The sequence below is a fragment of the Manihot esculenta genome, chromosome 18 (assembly GCF_001659605.2).
Source record: "Manihot esculenta cultivar AM560-2 chromosome 18, M.esculenta_v8, whole genome shotgun sequence".
Classification (NCBI taxonomy): domain Eukaryota; kingdom Viridiplantae; phylum Streptophyta; class Magnoliopsida; order Malpighiales; family Euphorbiaceae; genus Manihot; species Manihot esculenta.
Genome location: NC_035178.2, coordinates 20,351,993 through 20,378,214, shown reverse-complemented (window position 1 = coordinate 20,378,214; position 26,222 = coordinate 20,351,993). Strand labels below are relative to the sequence as shown.

General features: G+C 35.8%; 2 protein-coding genes across 4 annotated transcripts; both read right to left on the bottom strand.

The window, feature by feature from the left end:
• Positions 1–813: 813 nt before the first annotated feature.
• On the bottom strand, positions 814–4,584 carry LOC110607297 (purple acid phosphatase 2). 3 transcript variants are annotated; one of them, XM_043953547.1, is made up of 8 exons: positions 4,022–4,584; positions 3,250–3,689; positions 2,883–3,083; positions 2,671–2,782; positions 2,360–2,589; positions 2,134–2,272; positions 1,749–1,878; positions 814–1,101 (listed from the first exon to the last, which is right to left on the bottom strand). In XM_043953547.1, exons 2-7 carry the CDS (start codon positions 3,346–3,348, stop codon positions 1,826–1,828), a joined length of 834 nt encoding a protein of 277 aa, XP_043809482.1. In that variant the 5' UTR covers positions 3,349–3,689; positions 4,022–4,584; the 3' UTR covers positions 814–1,101; positions 1,749–1,825. The 3 variants fall into 3 exon arrangements, with proteins under 3 accessions (XP_043809482.1, XP_043809481.1, XP_021602076.2); XM_043953546.1 differs by having other exon boundaries at positions 3,250–3,670; XM_021746384.2 differs by having other exon boundaries at positions 3,250–3,524.
• Positions 4,585–12,806: 8,222 nt separating this feature from the next.
• Positions 12,807–13,190, bottom strand: LOC122722419. Its single transcript, XM_043953118.1, has one exon. The coding sequence runs from the start codon at positions 13,188–13,190 to the stop codon at positions 12,807–12,809; it is 384 nt and encodes a 127-aa protein (XP_043809053.1).
• Positions 13,191–26,222: the final 13,032 nt, after the last annotated feature.

Genomic DNA, 26,222 nt, shown 5'->3' with positions numbered 1-26,222 from the left:
ACGCTTCTCACAATCCAAATTCCTCCTTAGTTTTAGTATGATTAGGAAACGTTCGCTAATCAAACACTAGTTAACAAGTTGCCAAGGAACGTCCTTGGGGATTTTTACTTTTCAACTGTTAACTGCCTTGAGACTTAGAGAAACCTAATTCTAACCTTGCCAACCACGTGGAAAAGTTTAGATTATGCAACCGATTACACTTGAGTTTAAACAACCTAAGCAATTACGGACTTAAATCATTCAAACAATATCACTACAAAAAAACAGTGATTTAGCGACCAAAATTTTGGTCGCTAAAAGGAAGAATTTGGTCGCTATTATGAAATAGCGACCATTTAGCGACCAAAATGAAATGGTCGGTGTTTGGCCAGTCGCTAAAGTTTTGGCGACAATCTGAAAATTAGTCGCTAAAATAGCGACCAATCAGCGACCATTTTTTAGTCGCTAATTTGGTGTCATGGCAAATTAAGTATTAGAAATATTAGTCGCTGTGTGGAAGTAAATTGGTCGTTAAATTTTGGTCGCGAAATAGTTGCTGTTTTGGTCGCTATTTCATTGTTATTTGATCGCCTCAGGAAAGAGCATTTAGTCGCTATTTCGTCGCAAATTAATAGTAAAATCAAAAAAATATTTATTATTTAATTTGCTTTTGTGGCTGATTAGTCACTAATAAATACATTTAAATATGATTCATATCATTTTTTCAATAAATTCATAAACCTGCTATAATATCAATATATACACACACATTCCAATACATAAAACATCAAAGATAATATATACCCATCAACTTCATTTCATAATTCTGCAATCTAAAAGTCCAAAACATTATTATAGTTCAACACCAAGAAACTTAAAATATCTCAAAATACATAATGGATCCAAATAGTATAAAATTCATATCATAAAATATATTATTTAAGTCAGTGAGAAATGACATCATGCTAATCCATATGTGAATCACCAAGAAATCTATTAGCCGGATGAATATCAGATGATGATGGTATCAATGAGGAAGACTGCTGTCCCATCTTCGCTGCCTGTAGTTCATCACGCATTTGAGCTATCATATGATTTTGGTCTTCTACAAGTTTCTGCAAACTATTATAAATAATTAAACTTTTTAGTCTCTCAATTTTTCTTCCAATATACATTTATAGATCTTTTCATTCAATTTGTTGTTAGTTTTTCAAATTAAACTACTTTTTAATCCTTAAATGTTATAATTATTTTCAGTTCTGTTCCTCAATTTTATAATTACTTACAATTTCATCTTTTATATTTATGTTTTCATCTTTCTGTCTCCAATTGATGAAATTATAAATAATTGTAAAATTAAGGAATAAAATTATAAATAATTACAATATTTAGGAACTACATAGTAATTTATCTAAAAATACTAAGAGAAAATGAAAAGAAAGATCTAAATGTGTGACAAATCAAGATTAAGAGACTAATTAGTCTAATTTCCAAATTATAAGGACCAAACTTGTTATTGGTGACAAAATTAGGGACTAAATAGTAAATTTTTCATTTTAAAAAGATATAATATTAAAAATAATTATTTGGCATGATCAAATTTGTAAGAAAAAATTCAAATGAATGCAAAATTATATAAGATTTTAAATAAAAATAATTAAATTGTTTCATTCTAAATAAGAGAATTATTAGAAAATGAATCAATTGAATTTAAATTTCATGAAATTCTTATTAGAAATGGAGGTGAAAATAATAAGATAGAAGGATACCTTAATGCTTTTTGCTTGCAACATTTTGCTTATTTCAATGAGTGTTTCGATGCCTGTTGTATCTATGGAAGTAACACCTACACTTTAGGCAGCTCCTGTTCTAGCCATTTGTATTGTGGAGAGTACTTCCCTGCAATAAATGTTTGAAAAAGAATTTCAAGTTTCCCAGAAATTTTGCAACTTTCATATCTAGTAACAATAGAAGTGTGTCATAGGCATTAGTTTCAGAAGCTACTCCTTGCAAATCCTACAAAGTGGCTAACCAATGGCTAATATAGAAGTTCGCCAAAATCAACTCATATATATTCATCCAATTTTTATCTCAATCTATGTTTTTTGGAAAAAAAAAAGCCTCAAGCTTGGAGTGAAAACCTCAAATCATTACCAAATGCTGAGTAAGAGGACATGACAATGATATATGTTAAGGCTCTCTTTATGGAATACCAAAGAGGAGATGCGCTTCCAGATGCAGTATATGGGACATGATATCTGTGCAAATAAGGCTTGAAGGGCATAGGTTCACCCTACAACAGCATTGGCCTTCTTTAATAAATTAAAAATTGATAATCATGTTTGAAATATTTAAGTGAAAAGGGATATAAGATGCTTACAAATTGAGGTGCAAAATCAAGTTCATGATTCCCTGCGGTCCAAATCCAAGGCTGATAGACAGCATTCCTTTCAATAAACCTTCCCCATGTATCCCACCTCACATTGTCATGAAATGGATAATCATCTGCATAGGACAGGTCTCCAACGAACAATATTGTCTGTCCCTTTATAGGATTAAACTCATAATGGGTAAGCGTTTGATTGGAGTCATGGGTTTGGCCAAGATCCCCTGCTCAAAATTTTATATGCAGTAAGATCACTATCTTACAGAAAATGACTAACTATTAAAAATAAAATAAAGCCAAACTACCTATAAGGCCAAAAGTATAAGGAACATCTGGGCCAGATTTAGGAGGGGTGATGAACCAAAATCGCCTGCTTGCTTTTCCAGTACCAACCTGATAGTAATATTTAGTGTCAAACTGCAAACAATAAAATCTTATTAATTTTGCTTACGCAGATTATAGGACTTCAAAGCCAAAGACACAGTGATGTATCAATAGTGAAACTCCGAGCACATACCTCCAAATCCTTGATGGTGCAGTGATGAATGTAACCAGAAGTATAATTGAAGTACTTGTACTTAACAACTAAGCCATCTACACGATTCTTGAGCTCACTATTTTCAGCCCAATAAATCATTGTTCGTGAACCGGGTTCATCTGGAGTGACCCAAAAGACAATCACACTGTTTGCTTCATAATCCCCTTGTGTTATATGAACCTTTGATCATAAGAAAATACGCTTCAGAATCAGAAATCAAGAACCCACTAAACCCACCTTGAAATGGAGGGAAAAATTGAAATTTTGGGGAAAGCAAAAACCCTACAGTAGCCTGATTAACACTACAGTACATGAGATGGAAGTGAAGAAACAGAGGCATACGCACCTGTTGAGGAGCATTATAACCAGGAGGTACTCTAAAGACATCGCTATCTAAAGGCATATCAAGAGACAAGTCATCGTTTCTTACAAAAGTGCTTTTCATTCAAAGATGGCAAAGTAGACAGGAGAACCAAGTTGCAAGGCTAGGACTCCATTGACACTTGTCGATCCAGGATACTGCTCTGTGTCACGGTACACGCATGAATCTTGTACTTTTCCAAGCTTACAGGTAGCAAGCCTTGTAGCATATAGTAGTGTCCTCACCAAAGCAAGACCAATCTGAAAATTTTCCAGGATTGATTACACAGTAAATCTACCATGCACCAACCATGTATGACTCTCCGCATCTGCTCATCTTTTCATTCAAAGTAAATCTTGTACTTTGCGTACCAATTAGAATTTGACAGCATTTGCAAATCGACCAACTAAACCAAACCAATATTTCTACACCACATTAAAAAATTTCCTAGCTTTCAGCAGTAAAGAGGAGAAAACAAACGCAAATTTCATATATAAGAAGCTAATAATCAAGATAATCAACCAAGCAAAAATGTGTTACGCAACTGAACGATCGTAGTTGGAGTGGCAACAAAACCACATTGAACTATTATCCCATTCCCAAATAAAAACAAGCCCAATCAAAACAAATCCCAATTAAATTTGGCATATTTTCAAATCAAAATATATCAATTAAGACACCAAGACAGACAATTAACACCCAAAATGGAGACATTTTCACAAATGAGCAAATTAAACGCCCAAAAAACAAAAATCACCTGAAGTGGCGATAAAGCCGACAGGAACCCATCGAAAGCTGAGATGGACAGCCAGACATCGGTAACGGCAGCAGAGTCCTTATGAGTCCTAGGTAACAACCTCTTATACGATTGTATATATAAAAATAATATCAGATCACGCAAATCAGCTCCGACGGAGTCAATCTCTCCGGGTTGGGCCTTGACAAAAGAGTCTGTCTCAGAGTGGAGAACCGAGATGAGAGTGTCGAGAACGAGCCTAGCATGATCGACGGAGATTTGGAGAGTGTCAGCGAGGGTGGCAGAGTTCACACGGGGGTGGGAGACAAGTTTCTGCCTGAGTTGGGTGAGTGTTTGAGTCGGGACTGTGGGAGATGTCACCGACTGGAGAGAGAGAAGGAGATATCGTTGACTGGGGAGAGAGAAGATTTATCATCGCTGGGGAGAGAAAGGAGACGTCACCGGTGCCGACTGAGCTGCCGGCAGTCGTCAGTGAAGTGGAGGAGAGAGGCGTCGATTGTGAATTATGGGAAGCCATAAGGGAAGCGGGGGAGAGAGGTGCCGACGGAGAGAGGGAAGTGTGACTCTTGTAAAATGGAAAAAGAAATGAGGGATTAGGGTTAGTTTTGTTAGTATAGTAATTAGGAATTAGGGATTAGGGATTAGGGATTAGGAATTAGGGATTTGGGATTAGAGATTAGGGTTAGTTTTATTAGGGATTAGGGATTAATTAGGAATTAGTGTTAGGGATTAAATTAAAACTTTAAAAATAAAATGGTCGCTGATTGGTCGCTATTTAGAGACTAAATTAATTAGTCGCTAAATATGGTCGCAAATTATAATATTATATTCCCGCTCAAAAAGTAGTTGCAATTTCGTCGCAAATATGGTCGCAGATATCTCGCGCCACTAATTCCCGCTAAATTTAGCGACGATTTAATATTTGGTCGCTAAATAGCGACCAAATAACGACCATTTTTGGTCGTTGAGCTTTTTGTTAAATAAAAATATTATTTCATTCATGTAGTAGCAGAATGGTCGCTGATTGGTTACTATATAGCAACCAAAAATTTTGGTCGCTAATTTTGGTCGTAATTTCACAGTTTTTTTTGTAGTGTATATTACTCAAGCAATTAAAAGCAATAGGCCTTAATTGATTCTAAAAGCAAAGCAATAATAATGGAAAGATCAAGTTGCATAAATATTGAAAATAAATAAGAGTTTAATAATGGAGTTTTAAATCTCTCAATTCATCACAAAACTGAAAATTCTCAACTTCAACTAGAAAGGAAGGTGTTTAGCCACTCATGGTGGACAAAAACACAAAAAGGAAAGAAGAAAGGAAGAAGGAGAGAGGCTGCCGAAATTCTGCAGTGATTCTCAAGGTGGCGAGATGATCCTTGCTAGTTTTGATGCTGTCCCTTTTATAGATGGAGAATCATAATCCAATTAGGGTTTGGAAATCCTAATCTTGACTTGGTCTTTTGTAGTCTTTGATTCCTCTTTTGATTTTGTATTCAATTGTGAATGGAATTCCTTGAGTGAAAAGACCTCCTTATGGCTCTTGGAATTGACTTTGTAGTGTTTGAAGTAGAATTGGACTTCTCCACTTTTGAATTTTGATTTTCTGCCCTTCTTTCCCGCGCTACTGGTCTCCCTGGCGTCAGTGTGGTTTGGGCGGGTGATTTGCCCAAATCGCTTACCCCAATCGCTTTCTGTGAGTCAGTCCCAGTTTTCTGCTTCAGCTTCCTGTGAGTGATTTGGCCAAATCACTTCGACCCAATCACTTTTCCAGCTTTTTCTACACTTTTTCTCCAACTTTTCATTTTCTTCCTTTTCTGCAAAAACATGATAAAAACATAAATTAAACTGGAAAAATGTGTATTTAAACAGTAATAAAGATAATAAAAATGTGGCTAAATTATATTTGATCAGTTAACTTAAATGTCTCCAATAATCTCAAATATTTAACATAATTAATAAAAACTCTTGCGTATATAAAATATTAAATCTTAAAATTTACATAGGGCTCCTTAAGCTTGTGCCTTAAAAATATAATTATACATGCCACAAAGTTCAAATATTAAACATTAACATAGATAAACCTATATATCACAAATCTAGTGAAGATTCTCAACATATTACATCATAATGCAAGCAATTGGTCAAGCAAAAAGGTACAAATCCTTAGAATGATTATATGTCCAACCATTATTATAATTACAAAGCACATAAATATAACTAACTCTAGATCACCCCTCTAGACTATGCTTTGTGTGCCTACATCTCAACACCTAGAGTAAAAGGAAAAATTAATAAGCTACTGTAAATAGCTCAGTGAGTAGGTAGAAAATTTTTAAATAATATACTATTTATCTAGCATGCAATATGAATTCTAAGCATATCACAAATAAGCCATATAAAATTAGACTTATTACCAATAACCTTTCTAGATTCAATGTTTCTAGCATTCATGGGTGCACATATATTTTGTTTTAAATATAAAATGACATAAGTTCATAAAGCTAAGAGCATCATCATTAGGCCTCACCTAGTTTTTATCTTACCAAAACGTGTAGTTATAGGCCTTAACTGCTCTTAACATCATCACATTTATAAAATATAAGAGACTAATGGGTTACTTAATGTATACTTTACACCAACAAAGAGTATATGCAATTGTGCAATATACTTAGGGGTGAGCAGTATTCGGTTCAAACCGAAAAAACCGACCGAACCGAACCAATTTGAAAATTTGGTTGGATTTTTTATATATTTCAGTTCGGTTCGGTTTTTAATTTTAGAAATTTTGGTTATTTCGGTTCGGTTCAGTTTTGATCAGAAACAAATCGAAAAAACCGAACCGAACCGATTAGTGATAATAATATATTTTTTCAATAATATAGAGAAATTAAATCATATTAAGATTAAAATATTTTAATTAAATTTTAAAATATTAAAAATAAAGTGTAAAAAATAAAAAAATTATTAAAAATTGAAACCGATCAAACCGAACCGAATCGAACCGAATCAGACCGGTTCGATTCGATTCAGTTTCTGATCAAAATCGGTTCGGTTTGGTTTTCATAAACACTAAAATTTCGGTTTTCGGTTTTCGGTTTATTCGGTTCGGTTCGGTTTTTAACCGAACCGACCGAATGCTCACCCCTAAATATACCTGTGATCTAGATGTATACTACCTAATTAAATATATAAACAAAATGATGCATGGATATTCTAATTTTGATTTACAATTAAATAAAAAAGTTTAATTTTTATATTCATCTCTTGTAAAATAAAACACACATTGTAGAATTGATTTTGTAATCTCACTCTTGACTTTGTTGGCTTCTCATCCACGATTATACATAATTGGATTTAAATAAGAGATTAAACTCTAATTTAGCATCACTAAAAATTTCCTCAAGCTAGCCCAAAAAAATGCCCTTAAATTTTGACTAAAAATATAAAAAACGATTTATAAAAATGTTGGATCATGGGACTTTTTTGGTGGCACTTTTAGTGACTAAAAAATCATTTGGATAGAGTTGTAATTAAGGTTTCGCCTAACAAAAGTTAATGGACATGTTCGAATCTGGTAGTTCTATGACGCCTTTAGTGGTTGAAAATCATTTGCAATAACATATAAAAAATTATAAATTTATTTTAACTAAAGAATGGACCCACCTAAGAATATGCCAAGGTATATTCTCAAATATTTGAGAAAAGGGAGGAGATAAGTAAAAAGAAAAGGGGGCTTTTTCTCTAGGAGGACGACTTCTTCTTCCTTTTTCTCTTCTCCATTTTTTATTTCTCTGCATCCCCTACCTATCATTATTACGCTAGTTCATAAATCTGACTTGAATGTTGGAGGGTTTCCACCAGGGGCATCCTGGTAGACCCCTGACCATCTTTCTCTATTTTGTATATCCCTTCCTCAAATCAAGCATTGGGAAACCCATGTGATAGAGCAAGAATAAAACTACTTATCAAGTGGCACCGTCTGTGGGAAGAGAAGGAGAATAGAGTTCCCAAAATCACCCATTGAGATCCACATGAAAACCTGAAAGTTTGTAAAGGAAGCTAGAGGTTTACAACAACCTAGCTAGAAGGAAAAACTCATTCTGCTCAAGAATATTTTGCTAGTCTTCGAATCTGGTGAAGTAAAATTTTATATTGAAATGCTTATCTATGCATATGAAATCTTAGCCTATATATTTATTGAATCCTGAGGCCCATCAACTGTATATGTATATTCCAGATTAAGAATGTTAGTAAATTTCATATTGAACAGGCAATACGAGAAAATATCTTAGGCACGAGTAGGATTGCCAAGTAGCAAGTTTGATCTAGGGGAAGGACGACCTTGGGCAGGGAACTTGAATTGCAACAGGTCAACAAAATTAAAGATCATGGTCTATGGACATTCTAACCCCTCCTTGGCAAAGCTTTAAACTCAAAAGATAAGCTCCCTAAAGTTTAAGCTCAGAAGACGAGCTTCTTGAAGAGCCAGATGGGGTAGATCAGAATGAAGAAATGAACACTCCAGCCAAACACTACAACCATAATTAAACTCAGAGCAATTTGAGCAAGATAACATCAAGTTGGTCAGTAAAATGACGTTGGAATGCAATGGTGAGACAAGAAAGAGGCGTCCCTAAAAGAGAAATGTTGGTGGAAAGAAGTCTAAGCTGGTCATCCTTAGCGAATCAAAGGGAAGACTCTGACTGATTATACTTGACAAGTCGGCAGAATGAAGTCCAAACTAGTCATCCTCAACAAATCAGAGGAAGTCCTAGCTAGTCATCCTCGGTGAATCAAAGGGAAGACTCCGACTTATTATGCTTGACAGGTCAGTAGAATGAAGTCTGGGCTGGTCATCCTTAGCAAATTAAAGGAAGTCCGAGCTATTCATCCTCAGCGATTCAAAGGGAAGACTCCAACTAATTACTGCTTAATTAACAAGTCGGCACGGCATAATGAAGTCTGGGCTAGTCATCCTCAGCAAATCAGAGGAAGTCTGAGCTAGTCATCCTCGATGAATTAAAGGGAAGACTCCAACTGATTATACTTAACAAATCGGTAGAATGAAGTTCGGGCTAGTCGTCCTCAGCAAATCAAAGGAAGTCCGAGCTGGTCATCCTCGGTGAATCAAAGGGAAGACTCCGACTGATTACTGCTTAATAGGTCGACAAAATGAGGTCCAGATTTTTCATCCTCAGCAAACCAGAGGAAGTCCGAGCTAGTCATCCTCAACGAATCAAAGGAAAGACTCCGACTGACTATGCTTGATAGGTCAGTAGAATGAAGCCCGAGCTAGTTGTCCTCGGCAAATCGAAGGAAGGGCTCGGGCAACACAATGGTTCAGGCATTAGGACCTCAGTTGGCTAACTGAAGAGATCGGATAGGTCAGTGATATGAGTGCTATGACCTTTGCTGGTTGGTATTAACTCGCTCAAGCAAGAAGACCACAATTATAGTATCAAAAAAAATTGAGTTCGGATGGACTGTGGAAGACTTCGAGCAAACTGTAGAAATTCAAATGTGTAATACCCGGCTCGCGTCCAGCATCGGAGTTCCTGTAGTCCGGTGGAATCTCGGGTGTCGGAACCCTCGAGAAGGGTAATACATATGTTTTCTAAGGTATTGTCACTTGTTTTCATGTTTTGAAGTATTAAAAGAATTGAGTTTTGAAAGAAAAGCAACAAGGGAGAAATGCAAAGGTTCGGCCGCCGAAGGTCACTTTCGGCCGCCGAACATTGCATGGTTTCGGCTTCACGTTCGGCTGCCGAAGGTGGTCTGGCCAGCCACCTATAAAAGGGCCAAGGGTCGGTGGAAGGAGGTTATTTCTCCTCCACTTGCAGCCAGAGGTGAGTTCCAGCCTCTCCCACGTTGACTTTCATGTTTTCCATGATTTTCATCAAAGCTTTCAAGAGTTTTAAGAGTTTTGGTGACTTTTGAAGGTTTTGAGCAAAAGAACCAAGTTTTGAAGCTTGGAGCTTTGGAAGAGCTTTTCTTCATATCTCCACGTTAGGATCCTTCATCCTCAAGTTGTGTAAGAGGTAAGTGAAGATCCTGAGCTTCTTTGATGATTTTGAAAGGTTTTATGAAGTTTGTATGGGTAGTATGCATGTTTAGGTTTAGGTGAGGTTTTTGGTGATTTGTGGTGTTCAAGCATGTTTAAGTGTTATGTGCTATGTTTGTTTGGGGTTTTAGACCCCTTTGTGCATATATATGTGTATATGCAAGTTGGGAGTAGTTGCTATGCATGTTTGTAGGTTTTTGGGCAAAGTTTGCATGAAACAGAGCAGGGTTCTGCCCTTCGGGCAAAACCAGGTTCGGCCGCCGAAGGAAGGTTCGGCCGCCGAAGGAAGGTTCGGCCGCCGAACCCCTTGTGGAGGCAGTTTCGGCTGCCAAAGGTTGCCCCGAAAGCTAGGCTTTCGGTTTAGACAGAGACTTTCGGCCGCCGAAAGAGGGAGTTCGGCCGCCGAAAGTGTGTGAGTTTCATCTCTGGACGAGACCTTCGGCCGCCGAAGGTGCCGCCGAACATGCATGAGTTTCGTCTCTGGAGAGGGGTTTCGGCCGCCGAACCTGCGGCCGAAAGTGCCCTGTCCAGCTTTCTTTTGCATGTTTTATGTGCTGGTTTTAGGATCGTTTAGAGGGGTTTTGGGGAGTTTCTTAGAGATGGTCTTGAGTGAGTTTGGTCCCTCATTTGAGTCCACCTGTATAGGTACGGACCAGAGGAATCAGGGAAGTCAGCAGTGAGTCCAGTGTCAGAACCTGCAGAGTCAGTTCAGAGATAACTAAAGGTGAGTGGAACTTAACTTAATGTTTTAATATGAGAACTGAATCTTTTATCATGCTTCATGCATCATGACTATGCTATAGGGTGAGTGCATTAGTGTACACGAATATGACGCATTGCATCTATCCTTGTACTTGGCATAGCTCCTTGTACATTGCTTATGTGAGACGGCACGGACTTCGTGAGGATTCATTAGCCCTCAGAGGAAAGACCTGGAACAGTCCTACGGGGACCAGGCACAAAGACCTGGAACAGCCCTACGGGGACCAGGCACATGGTACTCCGGTACCCCAGATGAGATAGAGGGAGTTTTGATCCGTCCGGCCGAGGTGATGTGATTACTTGTCATGTGATGCATTCCATGAGAGCATGTTTTATCACCTGTTATTTGATTACTATTCTACTCACTGGGCTATAGTAGCTCATCCCTCTCCCCTAACTCCAGTTGTGCAGGTTCAGAGGTCAGAGAGAACTCAGCAGGGTACAGGAAGAGTACAGAGTATTGTAATAGCTAGTGTGGACATGTAAATGTAAAGAGCTAAGGTTTATGTATAGTGTATAGAATGGTGCTTGACTATAAGAGTTGTAATCCCTTGTTCTTTTCACATGATCAGTTTATGTTTACATATATGTGTTGTATATATGGAAAAACTAGGCTTAACATAGATGAGTTGAGCCGCCTTGAGCCTAGAGGAGAGCTCTGGCTGGCGTTTTGTAGTACCGTGACAGTATTTGCACAGGTTAAGCCTTGGTATGAGAAAAGTGTTCATGTTTACAGAAAATGTTTGATCATGTATGGGATTTCACAGGTACACAGAGTTCATAGCAGGCTTACTACGGGTCCCGGCGACCTTAAGTCGATCTGGATCCTAGTGCCGGTAGCAGTTCGGTTTCCGGGCTGTTACAGAATGGGTTGGAAAAAGACTATTAGTAATCATCATCTGAGTATGGACTCTTAAAACACGCCTCTCGAATTATACCAGGTACGCCACATTGAGTAGATCGGCCGAGTATCTGAGTTGTCAATTTTTGAACTTGAGTTTAGTGGAGCACGACGGCCGGATTGAGCAGGTCAGCCAAGTCGACAATTAGCAAATCTGGGAATAACTCTACCTCGACAAATAGCCTTGAGCTTGCTGAGGATCAATGTTAGGGTGGACAATGAGGTCAGTTTAGTGACGGATCCAGAAATTTTGGTCAGAGGCTCAAATTAAATAAATAATTAAAAAATAATATAAATTACAAAAAAATGTATTATAAAAAGTTGATAAGCAGTTACAATAAAATTACAATATTCCTCATCTATTTTTCATTACTTGAAATCTATTCATAATATCTTCATTATCAACATTTTATAAATACATCTATTTTGATATAAGTTATCAAACAATCATTCAATAAATCATCTCTCATTTTATTACAGAATTGATTTTTGATGATGTGCATCGCAGAAAATGCTCTTTCAACTATGGCTGTAGCAACTAGTAAGAGCAATGACAATTTAACTAACGTATACACCAAGAGAAATACAATGTGCTTTCTTATAGCTACCATATTTTCAGCAAGAGCTCCAATTGCTATCACTAGAAAACTTCTTGTCCATATGCATATCAAAGATAAAATTCTCAATTTGAGATTCAAGTTAAGTAGAGTAACCGAAGAAAATTCACATGGATAATATTTTGCAAGTTCAATCAATTTGCTCACATCAAATGTAGAGAATGAGTCTTTAGGATCAAAACATGCCATACATAAAAGCAAATTTGTATTCACTTCATCAAAATGATTATTAAGTTCTTAAAGCTGCATATAAATGACAGAGTAGAATAGCTCAACACGGTAGATATGAAGATTTATCATCTTTTCAGTTCTTCTTCTTGATCTCCCTCTCATTGTGTACAAATCATCCATCTTTAACACAACTATATTATGTTTACCACAAAATTGCACTACTTCAAGTAGTAAAGATTTCCAGCCATTATCTCTTACAATTTACAAACGTCATTTGGAAACTTTAACTAGCTGCATAGCATTTACAATATTTTGATCCCTTCTTTGCAAAACTTGAGATAAGTCATGAGTAATTTCCAAAATTTTTCTCATGAGAAGCAACACAAAAACAAATTCAAAACGACTCATAACATCTAGCAACTCAATTGCTTCATCCCTTTGTGGATCATCATTTCCATTTTCACCAATATACTCAAGAACATCAATCACAAATGAAAATAAATGTATCAAATTAATTAATGTACTAGTATGAGAACTCCAATGAGTATCTCCTAATCTCTTTATTATTATCTCTTGGTTTAAACCTTGTCCAATTGGTATTTCTCCAATTCCAATCCCTTCAACTACTTTCTCTCTTTGCTTTTCCCGAAACATGTCTCTTCTTTTACAAGAACCTCCAACAACATTGCACAAACGTGCAACGATATTAAAAAAAAATGCTTATGCTTGAATGTTTTTTAGCAATAGCAACAAGTGTGAGTTGAAGTTGATGAGCAAAACAATAGACATAATAAATACTAGAATTCTCCCTTAAAAACAAAATCTGAAGCCCATTAAATTTCCCTCGTATATTACTCGCTCCATCATATCCTTGACCTCTCAAACTTGATACACTCAAATTATGGGTAGAGAATAAAGACTCTATAGCTTTTTTAAGTGATGATGCACTAGTATCATTGACATGCACAATACCCAAAAATCTTTCAACAACACATCCAAATTTATTAACATAATGAATGACAACTCCCATTTGGTTTTTGTAACATCCTCAAACCCATAGCTAGAGCAGTGACATCACTAGGTATGGGTTAGGCTATTTCACTACTAAAGTAAGTGGCATTAGGGGAGGTGCTAGCTTACCCCGAGCTACTTAGGGGAGGTACTAGCATAACTCTAATCTGCTAATAACTGAATTATAGAAAACTCAAATATAGAAACGGACATATTCAGAAATAAAGTAGACAGTGTGATTAGCGAGTCGGGAACGAGTCACTTTTGGGAGGTGCTTAGGGTTTTCTGACGTGCTTGCTTGAGGTGTTTGTTTTAAATCCGTCATGCTTGCTTAAGTGGAAAGGACTTCTAAAGGCTAAAAGCATATTTTAGTAGGTCAATCTATGATTATTGAAAGTTTAAAAACTAAATTGAAATATGGTAAAAAGTTTAGTGGGTTAAAGTATAAATATGGAAAGTTAAAATATAAAAGTCAAATTTTACTTTCCATGTGTCACCTAGCTATTGGATGAAGAAATGACCAAGCAATTTGAAAAAGGGATTGTCATCTTCTCCATTTCATTTTGCCGTAGCTCACACCATAGGAAACCAAAGAATTTCTTTTCTTTCTCCCACCAAAGCCAAGCCAAAACCTCACCAAATCAACTTCTTTCTTTAACCAAAATTCATCCTAAGATCAAGATCTAAAGGAAGAGCCATATATTGAAGGGATTGAAGAAGAAAAGGTTAGGGTTCCATATACACCAAGCTTGAAAATCAAAGGTAAGTTTAGAAATGAGTAGGAAATAGCATCATCTCATTTCTTCATGCATGGATTTGAATTATAAAGCTTTAATTTATAGTTTATTCAATCCTTTCCTAAGACATAAATTGACCTAGGTGAAGGAACATCAAAGGGAAAGGAGATAGCTAGAGATTAGAAGAGGAAAAGAAAGGAGGAATTCAAGAAAGGTTTGGTGTTTGTATGATTTTCTGTTTTCCTTGGATTCTGCCATGAATAAGTGAAATTAGGGGTTGATTTTACTTGCTGGAAATGTTGCTTTGACTGTATAAATATGTTATATGAATGTTAAAATGATGTTTGAAAGGCTTAGAGTAAAGAAATTTAACATGAGAGCTAAAAGTGCAAATCTGCCAGAATAGGTTCTAACAGGACAGTCAGTGTTGGAAGCCTTATAACTTATTGTGTATTTATTGAAATTAGTCCTAAGATATACCAAATGAAAGATAAGACAAAGATCTAAAACTTTTATGAATTGACCAAATTCTGAATCTGTAGGTAAGATGATGAAAATTTGAAGTGAACCTAAACTGGATACAGAGTTAGTGCATCCGGAACAGTGTGTATTGATTATACTATAACTAATTATGTACTCAGTGAAATTTGTTAATACCAGTGCCAAATGAATCCTAAGAAGTATACATAAAACTTTGTAGAAGACACTTAAGCTTAAATTTGTATAGAAATGTATGAATCTGATAATTTTTGTGATACTATAAACAGGTACTAATACTGGACTGATTAAGACCTGATTGAGCAGCTGGTAAAGAAAAATTCATAACTTAAGTTAGGATGATCAGAATTGCATGAATCATACCTTGTTGGAAAGATAAGACATAAATTTACATTTCTTATGAAGAAATTGAAGTCAAATTGTGACTCTAAGCTACTTGAAAAGTTTATGCAAAAGATGGCAGAATGTAGTTTTCTTAAATTGGAATGCTATGTTGATAAAGTTTTGCACTATTTGCCATGAGTTTTCCATATTGTAAATCTTGGCATATGATATATGTAACTTGGAAAATGAATTCAAATAGCTTCAAATGGCATGCATTTTACATTGATACATTGAATTAATGGTACTTGGCCCTGGTAAACGTAATAGGAGTCGAGGTTAGCTTAAGGGTATGGCATGCCATATAAACATACAGAGTTCGCAGTACTGCTACCGATACATGATTTTTATTTGAGGTTACATATCAGGTACCTCATAAGCACGGTCATAGAGCCCTGCTATCACAGTTTTGGCCTCTGAGCCTACCGTTCGGCACTCTGTGCCTACCGTTATAACTCCTTATCTACCTAGACGATCCTACTATGTGTTTATAAGGGCTAAGATCTTAATTAAGATTGATACTTGATTTTGTGAACTTATTAGTGAGTGTTAATATGTTTGCATCTCTTACATGCACTAAGCTGTGGTAATTTATTATAAATAGAAAATGTGCAATAACGGAAAAAGAAGATGTTTTTATTCCGATTATCTGTATACGTGAACTTGTTTGCTCTATTTTGTTATTTGTTTGCTATCACCCACTGAGCATTAGCTCAGCGTGTTGGTTTTTACCTCACGCAGGTTGTAGATAAAATAGGGCAACAGAAGTTATCAGAGATCTACATCAGATATCAAGGCCATCATCATAGCTGGTTGTTTTGAGTCTCGGAGTCATAGTACAGTTTTATTTTGGCATGTACATATTAAATAGAGTGAGTTGTGAAGGTTATGTAAATCAAAGAATAGTAAGATATCAAGTGACAGTTGTTAGTGTTATTATAAGTGTGATGTTCATATGTATTACAGGTTAAAGTGCTAATGAAACAGAGAAAACTCTGCCGAAAATTTTGGTTTAAAAATCTCACGCTTATTTTAATCTTGATGAAAGTTACATGCATTACCTAAAAACTTGGTATTTACAGATAAAAGAAATTGTTTAGTCCTGATATATCTAAAAAGGTATAGTTTGTGACATTCCTTGCTCTATCTACTCTTTGATAGGGTAAGGGGTGTTACAATTAGTGGTATCAGAGCAAAGGTTTAGGCGATTCTAGGTCATAGTATGTATGTGTATATGTGTCATATATGTACATGCCAAAAATGAGTTACAGCTATGGTATGGTTCTGATGTAAATCTCTTCTTTGTGTCTTTAGGTCATATAAAAGATGTCATCTGAGTCACAGAGAGCAGCAGATGAAGAGGTAGAGAGTCATGCTCCCTCTGAGGCAGCTGCTGCTGCTGCTCCTGCACCTGCTGCTGCTCCTCCACCTGCTGCTGCTGGCGGACCAGGGCAGGATGCATTGTTTCAGCAAATAGCTGAGTTGATTAGGAGGGTTACACAAAATGTACCAGAGGTACCACCACCACCACCTGTTGTAGCCCAGGCACAACCTAGGCCTCCAATAGAAAAACTCAGGAAATATGGTGCTACAGAGTTTAGAGGTAAAAAGGAAGATGATCCTTCTGCTGCAGAATTCTGGTTAGAAAGTACAGAAAGGGTCTTACAGCAGCTACAGTGTTCACCAGCAGAGAGCTTGATGTGTGCAGTATCATTGCTGAAAGATGAAGCTTATAGATGGTGGACAACTTTGACACAGATGGTTAGACTAGAGCAGCAGACTTGGGAATTCTTTTTAGCAGAGTTTAAGAAGAAATATATTGGGGCCTTATATATAGAGGAGAGAAGAAGGGAATTTTTATACCTCAGACAAGGCAGGCTTACAGTAACTGAGTATGAGCGAGAATTTGTTAGACTTAGTAAGTATGCCACAGAGATAGTTCCTACAGAGGAAGAAAGATGTAAACGCTTTGAGCAAGGATTACATGCTGATATCAAAATGTATCTCACAGCTATGCACATTAGGGAACTCTCAGTTTTAGTAGAGATAGCCCACAGTCTGGAGCGAATTAAAGAAGAAGAGCAAAGTAGAAGGCAGAAAGGGCAGCAGAAGAGGAGCCAGAGCCAATATCAGGGACAATCCTCTGCATCTCAGACAAGTAGAAAGAGACAGAGGGAATTTCAGCAGACAGGGCAGAGAGGGCCACCTAGGCAGATTCAAAGACCTGGGCAAAGTTCAGTAGTGAGGTCTGGACAGCAGACAACCTCCGTATCCAGTACAAGAGGACCAGGTAGAGGGTTGCCACCTGTATGTGAGCATTGTGGCAGGCGACATGGCGGAGTATGCAGGAGATTAACTGGGGCTTGCTACTTATGTGGAAGCTCAGACCACTTTATGAGAGATTGTCCTAGAGGCCAGTCAGTGCAGCCTATACAGACAGAGAGATCTTTGCCGACAGGGTCTAGAGGCAGAGGTAGAGGTAGAGGTGAATCTAGCAGTGCTCAGAGTCACAGAGTATCAGAGACAGTAGATAGACCAGACACTAGAGCACCTGCCAGGGCATATGCCATTCGTGCAAAGGAAGACCAGGACAAACCAGATGTTATTGCTGGTAAATTTTCTATCTTTGGCAGATATATTTATGCATTAATTGATCCTGGTTCCACACATTCATACATCAGCATACCCATTAATAATGAGATGGGAATTCAAGTAGAACCTTTAGAGCATGACATAGCAGTGACCAATCCCTTAGGACATCTTGTGATTGTGAATAGAGTTTACAGAGATTGTCCTATATGTGTGCAAGGTCATACCTTTTTAGGTGACCTGATAGAGTTACCTTTTAGAGAGTTTGATGTGATTCTAGGTATGGATTGGTTGTCTAGACATCATGTCATAGTTGACTGTAAGTTAAAGCGGGTTACACTCAAAACATTAGAGGGTTCTGAGGTTATAGTTGTGGGTGAGAGGTCAGATTACCTCTCTAATGTCATATCTGCCACTACAGCTAGGAGGTTGATTAGAAAAGGCTGTACAGCTTATCTAGCTAGTGTGATTGAAACTAAGAAGGAAGGTCCTAGTGTGTCAAATCTACCCACAGTATGTCATTTTCCAGATGTATTTCCTGAAGAGTTGCCAGGGTTACCTCCAGAAAGGGAAATGGATTTTGCTATAGAAGTTGTGCCAGGCACCGCACCTATTTCAATTGCTCCTTACAGAATGGCTCCTACAGAATTGAAAGAGTTGAAAATACAGTTGCAAGAGTTACTTGATAAGGGCTTTATTCGACCTAGTGTTTCACCATGGGGTGCACCAGTGTTGTTTGTGAAAAAGAAAGATGGATCTCTTCGATTGTGTATTGATTACAGACAGTTGAATAAGGTAACTATAAAGAATAAATATCCACTGCCCAGAATAGATGATTTGTTTGATCAGTTGAAAGGGGCCAGCATTTTCTCTAAGATAGATTTGAGATCGGGCTACCATCAGTTGAGAGTTAAAGGGACAGATGTGCCTAAAACTGCATTCAGAACACGATATGGACATTATGAGTTTCTGGTTATGCCATTTGGGTTAACAAATGCACCTGCATCATTCATGGATTTGATGAACCGTATCTTTCATCCATTTTTAGACCAGTTTGTTGTAGTATTCATTGATGATATTCTGGTATACTCTAGAACTAGAGAAGACCATGACAGACATTTGAGGATAGTATTACAGACTCTGAGGGACAAGCAACTTTATGCTAAGTTCAGTAAATGTGATTTTTGGCTCAATGAAATAACATTTTTGGGACATGTTGTATCAGCAGAGGGAATCAGGGTAGATCCACAGAAGATTAAAGCTGTACTGGAATGGAAGCCACCAAAGAATGTTGCAGAGATCAGGAGTTTCTTGGGTCTAGCTGGGTACTACAGACGGTTTGTGAAAGGGTTTTCACTTATAGCAGCTCCATTGACTAAATTACTACATAAGAATGTTAAGTATGTTTGGGATGATAAATGTCAGGCAAGCTTTGACAGATTGAAGACTATGCTCACTGAAGCACCTATACTTACACAACCTGTTTCTGGCAAGGAATTTGTGATATACAGTGATGCTTCTCACAATGGACTTGGATGTGTTTTGATGCAAGAAGGTAAAGTGATTGCCTATGCTTCTAGACAACTGAAGCCACATGAGAAGAACTATCCTACTCATGATCTAGAGTTGGCGGCCATAGTGTTTGCACTAAAGATATGGAGACATTATTTATATGGTGAGAAATGTTACATCTATACAGATCATAAAAGTCTGAAATACTTGCCCACACAGAAAGAGCTAAACCTGAGACAGAGAAGATGGCTGGAGTTAATGAAGGATTATGATTGCATTATAGATTATCACCCAGGCAAAGCTAATTTGGTAGCAGATGCACTTAGCAGGAAATCGTTATTTGCATTAAGAGCGATGAATGCGCGGTTGACTATAGCGGATGATGGAGCTATCATAGCAGAATTGAAGGTTAGACCCAACTTACTGCAACAAATTAAAGAAGCACAGAAAGAAGATACAGAAATAGCTTTATGGACTAGACAAGTACAAGAGGGAAAGAAGCAAAAGCATGTGATAAGTGATGATGGCTACTTGTACTATGGTGACAGAATATGTGTACCTAACATTGGAGAGTTGAAACAGAGTATTCTTACAGAGGCACACAACAGTCCATATGTTATGCATCCAGGTAGCACTAAGATGTATCAAGATCTGAAGATGCACTATTGGTGGCCAGGTATGAAAAGAGATATAGCTGAATTTGTAACAAAATGTTTGACATGTCAACGGGTAAAAGCAGAACATCAAGTCCCATCAGGATTATTGCAGCCTATTGCTATACCAGAATGGAAATGGGATAGAATTACCATGGATTTTGTAACAGGATTGCCACTCACACCAAGGAAGAAAGATGCCATCTGGGTAATAGTTGACAAGTTAACTAAATCAGCGCATTTCTTGCCAATCAGAATGGATTACACATTGGAGAAGTATGCAGAATTGTACATTAATGAAATTGTGAGACTGCATGGTGTTCCTATCTCTATCATATCAGACAGAGATCCAAGATTCACATCCAGATTTTGGGAAAAACTACATGAAGCTCTAGGGACAAGATTGAATTTTAGTACAGCTTTTCATCCTCAGACAGATGGCCAGTCAGAGAGAGTAATTCAAGTTTTGGAAGATATGCTCAGAAGTTGTGTAATTGAATTTGAAGGAAGCTGGGAAAGATATCTTCCACTAGTAGAATTTGCTTACAACAACAGTTATCAGGCTAGTATTAAAATGGCTCCTTATGAAGCATTATATGGCAGAAAATGTAGAACCCCATTGTGCTGGACAGAACTCAGTGAAGCTAAACTTGTAGGTCCAGAGTTGATAAGACAGACTGAGGAGAAAGTGAAGATTATCAAAGAAAGATTGAAAGCTGCAACAGATAGGCAAAAATCATATGCAGATTTGAAAAGAAAAGATATAGAATTTGCTATTGGGGATAAAGTGTTTTTGAAAGTTTCACCATGGAAGAAAGTGCTAAGATTTGGCAAGAAAGGTAAGCTAAGCCCTCGGTTTATTGGTTCATATGATGTAATTGAGCGTGTGGGTCCAGTAGCCTACAGGCTAGCTTTACCTCCAGAGTTAGACAGAATACATAATGTCTTCCATGTATCCATGCTAAGAAGATACAGATCTGACCCATCACATGTCATTCCAGCTGAAACCATTGATGTACAGTCTGACCTGACTTATGAAGAAGAACCAGTGAAAATTTTAGCAAGGGAAATAAAAGAGTTAAGGAATAAGAAGATTCCCTTAGTGAAAGTGTTGTGGAGAAATCACAAGGCAGAAGAAGCTACATGGGAGAGTGAAGAGGTGATGAAGCAACAATATCCACAGCTATTCAAAGCAGGTAAAATTTCGAGGACGAAATTTCTTAAGAGGGGAAGAGTTGTAACATCCTCAAACCCATAGCTAGAGCAGTGACATCACTAGGTATGGGTTAGGCTATTTCACTACTAAAGTAAGTGGCATTAGGGGAGGTGCTAGCTTACCCCGAGCTACTTAGGGGAGGTACTAGCATAACTCTAATCTGCTAATAACTGAATTATAGAAAACTCAAATATAGAAACGGACATATTCAGAAATAAAGTAGACAGTGTGATTAGCGAGTCGGGAACGAGTCACTTTTGGGAGGTGCTTAGGGTTTTCTGACGTGCTTGCTTGAGGTGTTTGTTTTAAATCCGTCATGCTTGCTTAAGTGGAAAGGACTTCTAAAGGCTAAAAGCATATTTTAGTAGGTCAATCTATGATTATTGAAAGTTTAAAAACTAAATTGAAATATGGTAAAAAGTTTAGTGGGTTAAAGTATAAATATGGAAAGTTAAAATATAAAAGTCAAATTTTACTTTCCATGTGTCACCTAGCTATTGGATGAAGAAATGACCAAGCAATTTGAAAAAGGGATTGTCATCTTCTCCATTTCATTTTGCCGTAGCTCACACCATAGGAAACCAAAGAATTTCTTTTCTTTCTCCCACCAAAGCCAAGCCAAAACCTCACCAAATCAACTTCTTTCTTTAACCAAAATTCATCCTAAGATCAAGATCTAAAGGAAGAGCCATATATTGAAGGGATTGAAGAAGAAAAGGTTAGGGTTCCATATACACCAAGCTTGAAAATCAAAGGTAAGTTTAGAAATGAGTAGGAAATAGCATCATCTCATTTCTTCATGCATGGATTTGAATTATAAAGCTTTAATTTATAGTTTATTCAATCCTTTCCTAAGACATAAATTGACCTAGGTGAAGGAACATCAAAGGGAAAGGAGATAGCTAGAGATTAGAAGAGGAAAAGAAAGGAGGAATTCAAGAAAGGTTTGGTGTTTGTATGATTTTCTGTTTTCCTTGGATTCTGCCATGAATAAGTGAAATTAGGGGTTGATTTTACTTGCTGGAAATGTTGCTTTGACTGTATAAATATGTTATATGAATGTTAAAATGATGTTTGAAAGGCTTAGAGTAAAGAAATTTAACATGAGAGCTAAAAGTGCAAATCTGCCAGAATAGGTTCTAACAGGACAGTCAGTGTTGGAAGCCTTATAACTTATTGTGTATTTATTGAAATTAGTCCTAAGATATACCAAATGAAATATAAGACAAAGATCTAAAACTTTTATGAATTGACCAAATTCTGAATCTGTAGGTAAGATGATGAAAATTTGAAGTGAACCTAAACTGGATACAGAGTTAGTGCATCCGGAACAGTGTGTATTGATTATACTATAACTAATTATGTACTCAGTGAAATTTGTTAATACCAGTGCCAAATGAATCCTAAGAAGTATACCTAAAACTTTGTAGAAGACACTTAAGCTTAAATTTGTATAGAAATGTATGAATCTGATAATTTTTATGATACTATAAACAGGTACTAATACTGGACTGATTAAGACCTGATTGAGCAGCTGGTAAAGAAAAATTCATAACTTAAGTTAGGATGATCAGAATTGCATGAATCATACCTTGTTGGAAAGATAAGACATAAATTTACATTTATTATGAAGAAATTGAAGTCAAATTGTGACTCTAAGCTACTTGAAAAGTTTATGCAAAAGATGGCAGAATGTAGTTTTCTTAAATTGGAATGCTATGTTGATAAAGTTTTGCACTATTTGCCATGAGTTTTCCATATTGTAAATCTTGGCATATGATATATGTAACTTGGAAAATGAATTCAAATAGCTTCAAATGGCATGCATTTTACATTGATACATTGAATTAATGGTACTTGGCCCTGGTAAACGTAATAGGAGTCGAGGTTAGCTTAAGGGCATGGCATGCCATATAAACATACAGAGTTCGCAGTACTGCTACCGATACATGATTTTTATTTGAGGTTACATATCAGGTACCTCATAAGCACGGTCATAGAGCCCTGCTATCACAGTTTTGGCCTCTGAGCCTACCGTTCGGCACTCTGTGCCTACCGTTATAACTCCTTATCTACCTAGACGATCCTACTATGTGTTTATAAGGGCTAAGATCTTAATTAAGATTGATACTTGATTTTGTGAACTTATTAGTGAGTGTTAATATGTTTGCATCTCTTACATGCACTAAGCTGTGGTAATTTATTATAAATAGAAAATGTGCAATAACGGAAAAAGAAGATGTTTTTATTCCGATTATCTGTATACGTGAACTTGTTTGCTCTATTTTGTTATTTGTTTGCTATCACCCACTGAGCATTAGCTCAGCGTGTTGGTTTTTACCTCACGCAGGTTGTAGATAAAATAGGGCAACAGAAGTTATCAGAGATCTACATCAGATATCAAGGCCATCATCATAGCTGGTTGTTTTGAGTCTCGGAGTCATAGTACAGTTTTATTTTGGCATGTACATATTAAATAGAGTGAGTTGTGAAGGTTATGTAAATCAAAGAATAGTAAGATATTAAGTGACAGTTGTTAGTGTTATTATAAGTGTGATGTTCATATGTATTACAGGTTAAAGTGCTAATGAAACAGAGAAAACTCTGCCGAAAATTTTGGTTTAAAAATCTCACGCTTATTTTAATCTTGATGAAAGTTACATGCATTACCTAAAAACTTGGTATTTACAGATAAAAGAAATTGTTTAGTCCTGATATATCTAAAAAGGTATAGTTTGTGACATTCCTTGCTCTATCTACTCTTTGATAGGGTAAGGGGTGTTACAGTTTTTCTCTGATACATCCCGACATTCATCAACTAAAATGGAAAATAATCATCCCCCAAATCTCTAATTATAACATTTGTTGTTTCAACTGCACATGCATTAATGATATCTTTTTGAATAGAAGGAGCTATGAGCTTTAAATTCTCAGGATCATTTTTCAACACCACATTATTAATTTTCTTATTATATGAAGTTAACACCTTCAGCAATTCAATAAAATTTCCTTGATTTAATGACTCTTCAGACTCATCATTCCCTCGAAAAGCCAACATTGCATCAAGAGATAATAGAAACAAACAATCGATGCATTTAATCTACGACGATACTCAATCTTTGAATTTTCTGATTGTTTTGAAATAGACTCTTCAATGTGTTGAGCTTGGTTCATTAAATCTTAACAAGCTAAACGACATCTATTATGATTACTATTATGGTCTCCTACATGTTCTCTCAATCTTTCCTTTTTTCTCCAATTAGTAAAACTTTCAATAAGAAAAGTATCATGACCCTTTTCACTATGCCTAGATGAAAAAAAGATAACAATATAAATAATATGCAGCATCTTTAGCTATGCTATATTCTAACCAACTCTCAAATTTATTAAACCAAGACACAATAAATCTTCTATTTCGATTTTCACCTACTCTTTGAGAAAATTTATGACTGCATAGTTGACATGGATTTTTTAGTAGGTATGCTCTGTGTACCTGATTTCTAACATCATATGAATTTTGATTAAATTAAATTATTACCCATAAAAATATTATTTAAAATTTATACTATTTTACTAATTTTGATTAGATTAAATTATTATCCATAAAAATAATATTTAAAATTTACATAATTGTTTTTTAATTTTAAGTATATTAAACTACTATTCATAACAATAGTACTAATAATTAAGTGAAATAAATAATAACAAATTAATAACGTAATGAAATAAATAAAAAATATAAATTAATTTTTAACAATAAAAAATAATGTAAAAAAAAACTGAGAAAATAACTCACCCTAAAAAGAGAAGAAGATGGATAATAGATAGTGAATTTGAAAAAATAAAATTTGTGAATTACAATGAAATTTGTTGAATAAAAATTGAGAGATGGAAGAAAATGGGAGGCTAGAGACTTACTACAGAAGGTAAAAAAAAAATAAAGAAAAAGAAAAAGAAAAAAAATTAAATTTTTAGATATTAATATAAAATTACACTAATATTTCTAAAAAACTTTTAAAATTTCATAGAAACTGATGACCCTTTTAGTCTCACGTTGAGCTTGCAACTAACCGTCACGTGCGCAAGAAAGGGCATAACCAGGAGCTAGTGACACGAGTTACTTTAATTTATGCAAAGTCTGCTCAATGGGTCGTAACCATTGGGAGGTAAGTATCCATACTCTTTGAAGAAAAATAATAATAAATAAGAAAAAAAAATGTGTTGCGGTAGTGTTATCATAAATGCCTTCACTTCAATTATTAATCATACATCTTGATACTGAAGTTTTCTTTATTAAAGAAAAAGAATTATTATTTCAATTTTTAAATTAATAATATTTGGATGAAAAATAAATAAAATAATAACAATGTAAAATAATTAATATATTTTTGAATAAATAAAAAAATAAAATTAACTAGTCGATATTTTCAAGAGCATTTATACACCCAATTAAGTTATACACATTGATGTTCTCTTATAATTGGCAAGTACCAGATGCTATTAGTAACATGACTCTAATTATTTTTCTAAATTCAAATATCTTAGAATATCATGTCTAATTATAAAGTTTAAATTTTAGAATAAAATTTCCATGAGTACACAAATATATGCCTAATAATATAATGGCTTAGCGGGAGAGCTTTTGTTGCTAGTTAAAAGTAGCATGAACATTCTAATGAAAAGGATTAGAAAAGGATTATGTATTTAAACATATTACTTTTTATAAAGTAAAATCTTGAGAAATTTATACATGCAAAATATTATTTATTGAACTTCTTAAATTGTATATGTCAATATTTAGTCGAAATTAAAATCTACATTTATTTGAAATATGAAACTAACTGTCTTATACGACACATTATTTGTTGACAAATATTGTTAAATTAACGACGAATATTCTTATCATATATGTGTTGTGCAATTTTTATTTTGCAGATAAGTTCTTAAAGCAAAATGAAGGCCAATAAGCTTGAATCCAGAACAAGGCTAATATGTCTCTAAGTGACAGTAAAGCCAATGAGTCTGAATACCAAGTTGAAAAACAGCGCAAACAAAGAAAATCTTAAACTGAACGAACATTAGTCTTGGA

Coding starts and splice junctions, on each gene's coding strand:
- LOC122722419 (XM_043953118.1), bottom strand. CDS start 13,190: ATGTTTCGGGAAAAGCAAAGAGAGAAAGTAGTTGAAGGGATTGGAATT.
- LOC110607297 (XM_043953547.1), bottom strand. CDS start 3,348: ATGAAAAGCACTTTTGTAAGAAACGATGACTTGTCTCTTGATATGCCT. Junction 3,084..3,249: donor GTTATAATGCTCCTCAACAG/GTGCGTATGCCT, acceptor TTATGATCAAAG/GTTCATATAACACAAGGGGA. Junction 2,590..2,670: donor TTATACTTTTGGCCTTATAG/GTAGTTTGGCTT, acceptor AATTTTGAGCAG/GGGATCTTGGCCAAACCCAT.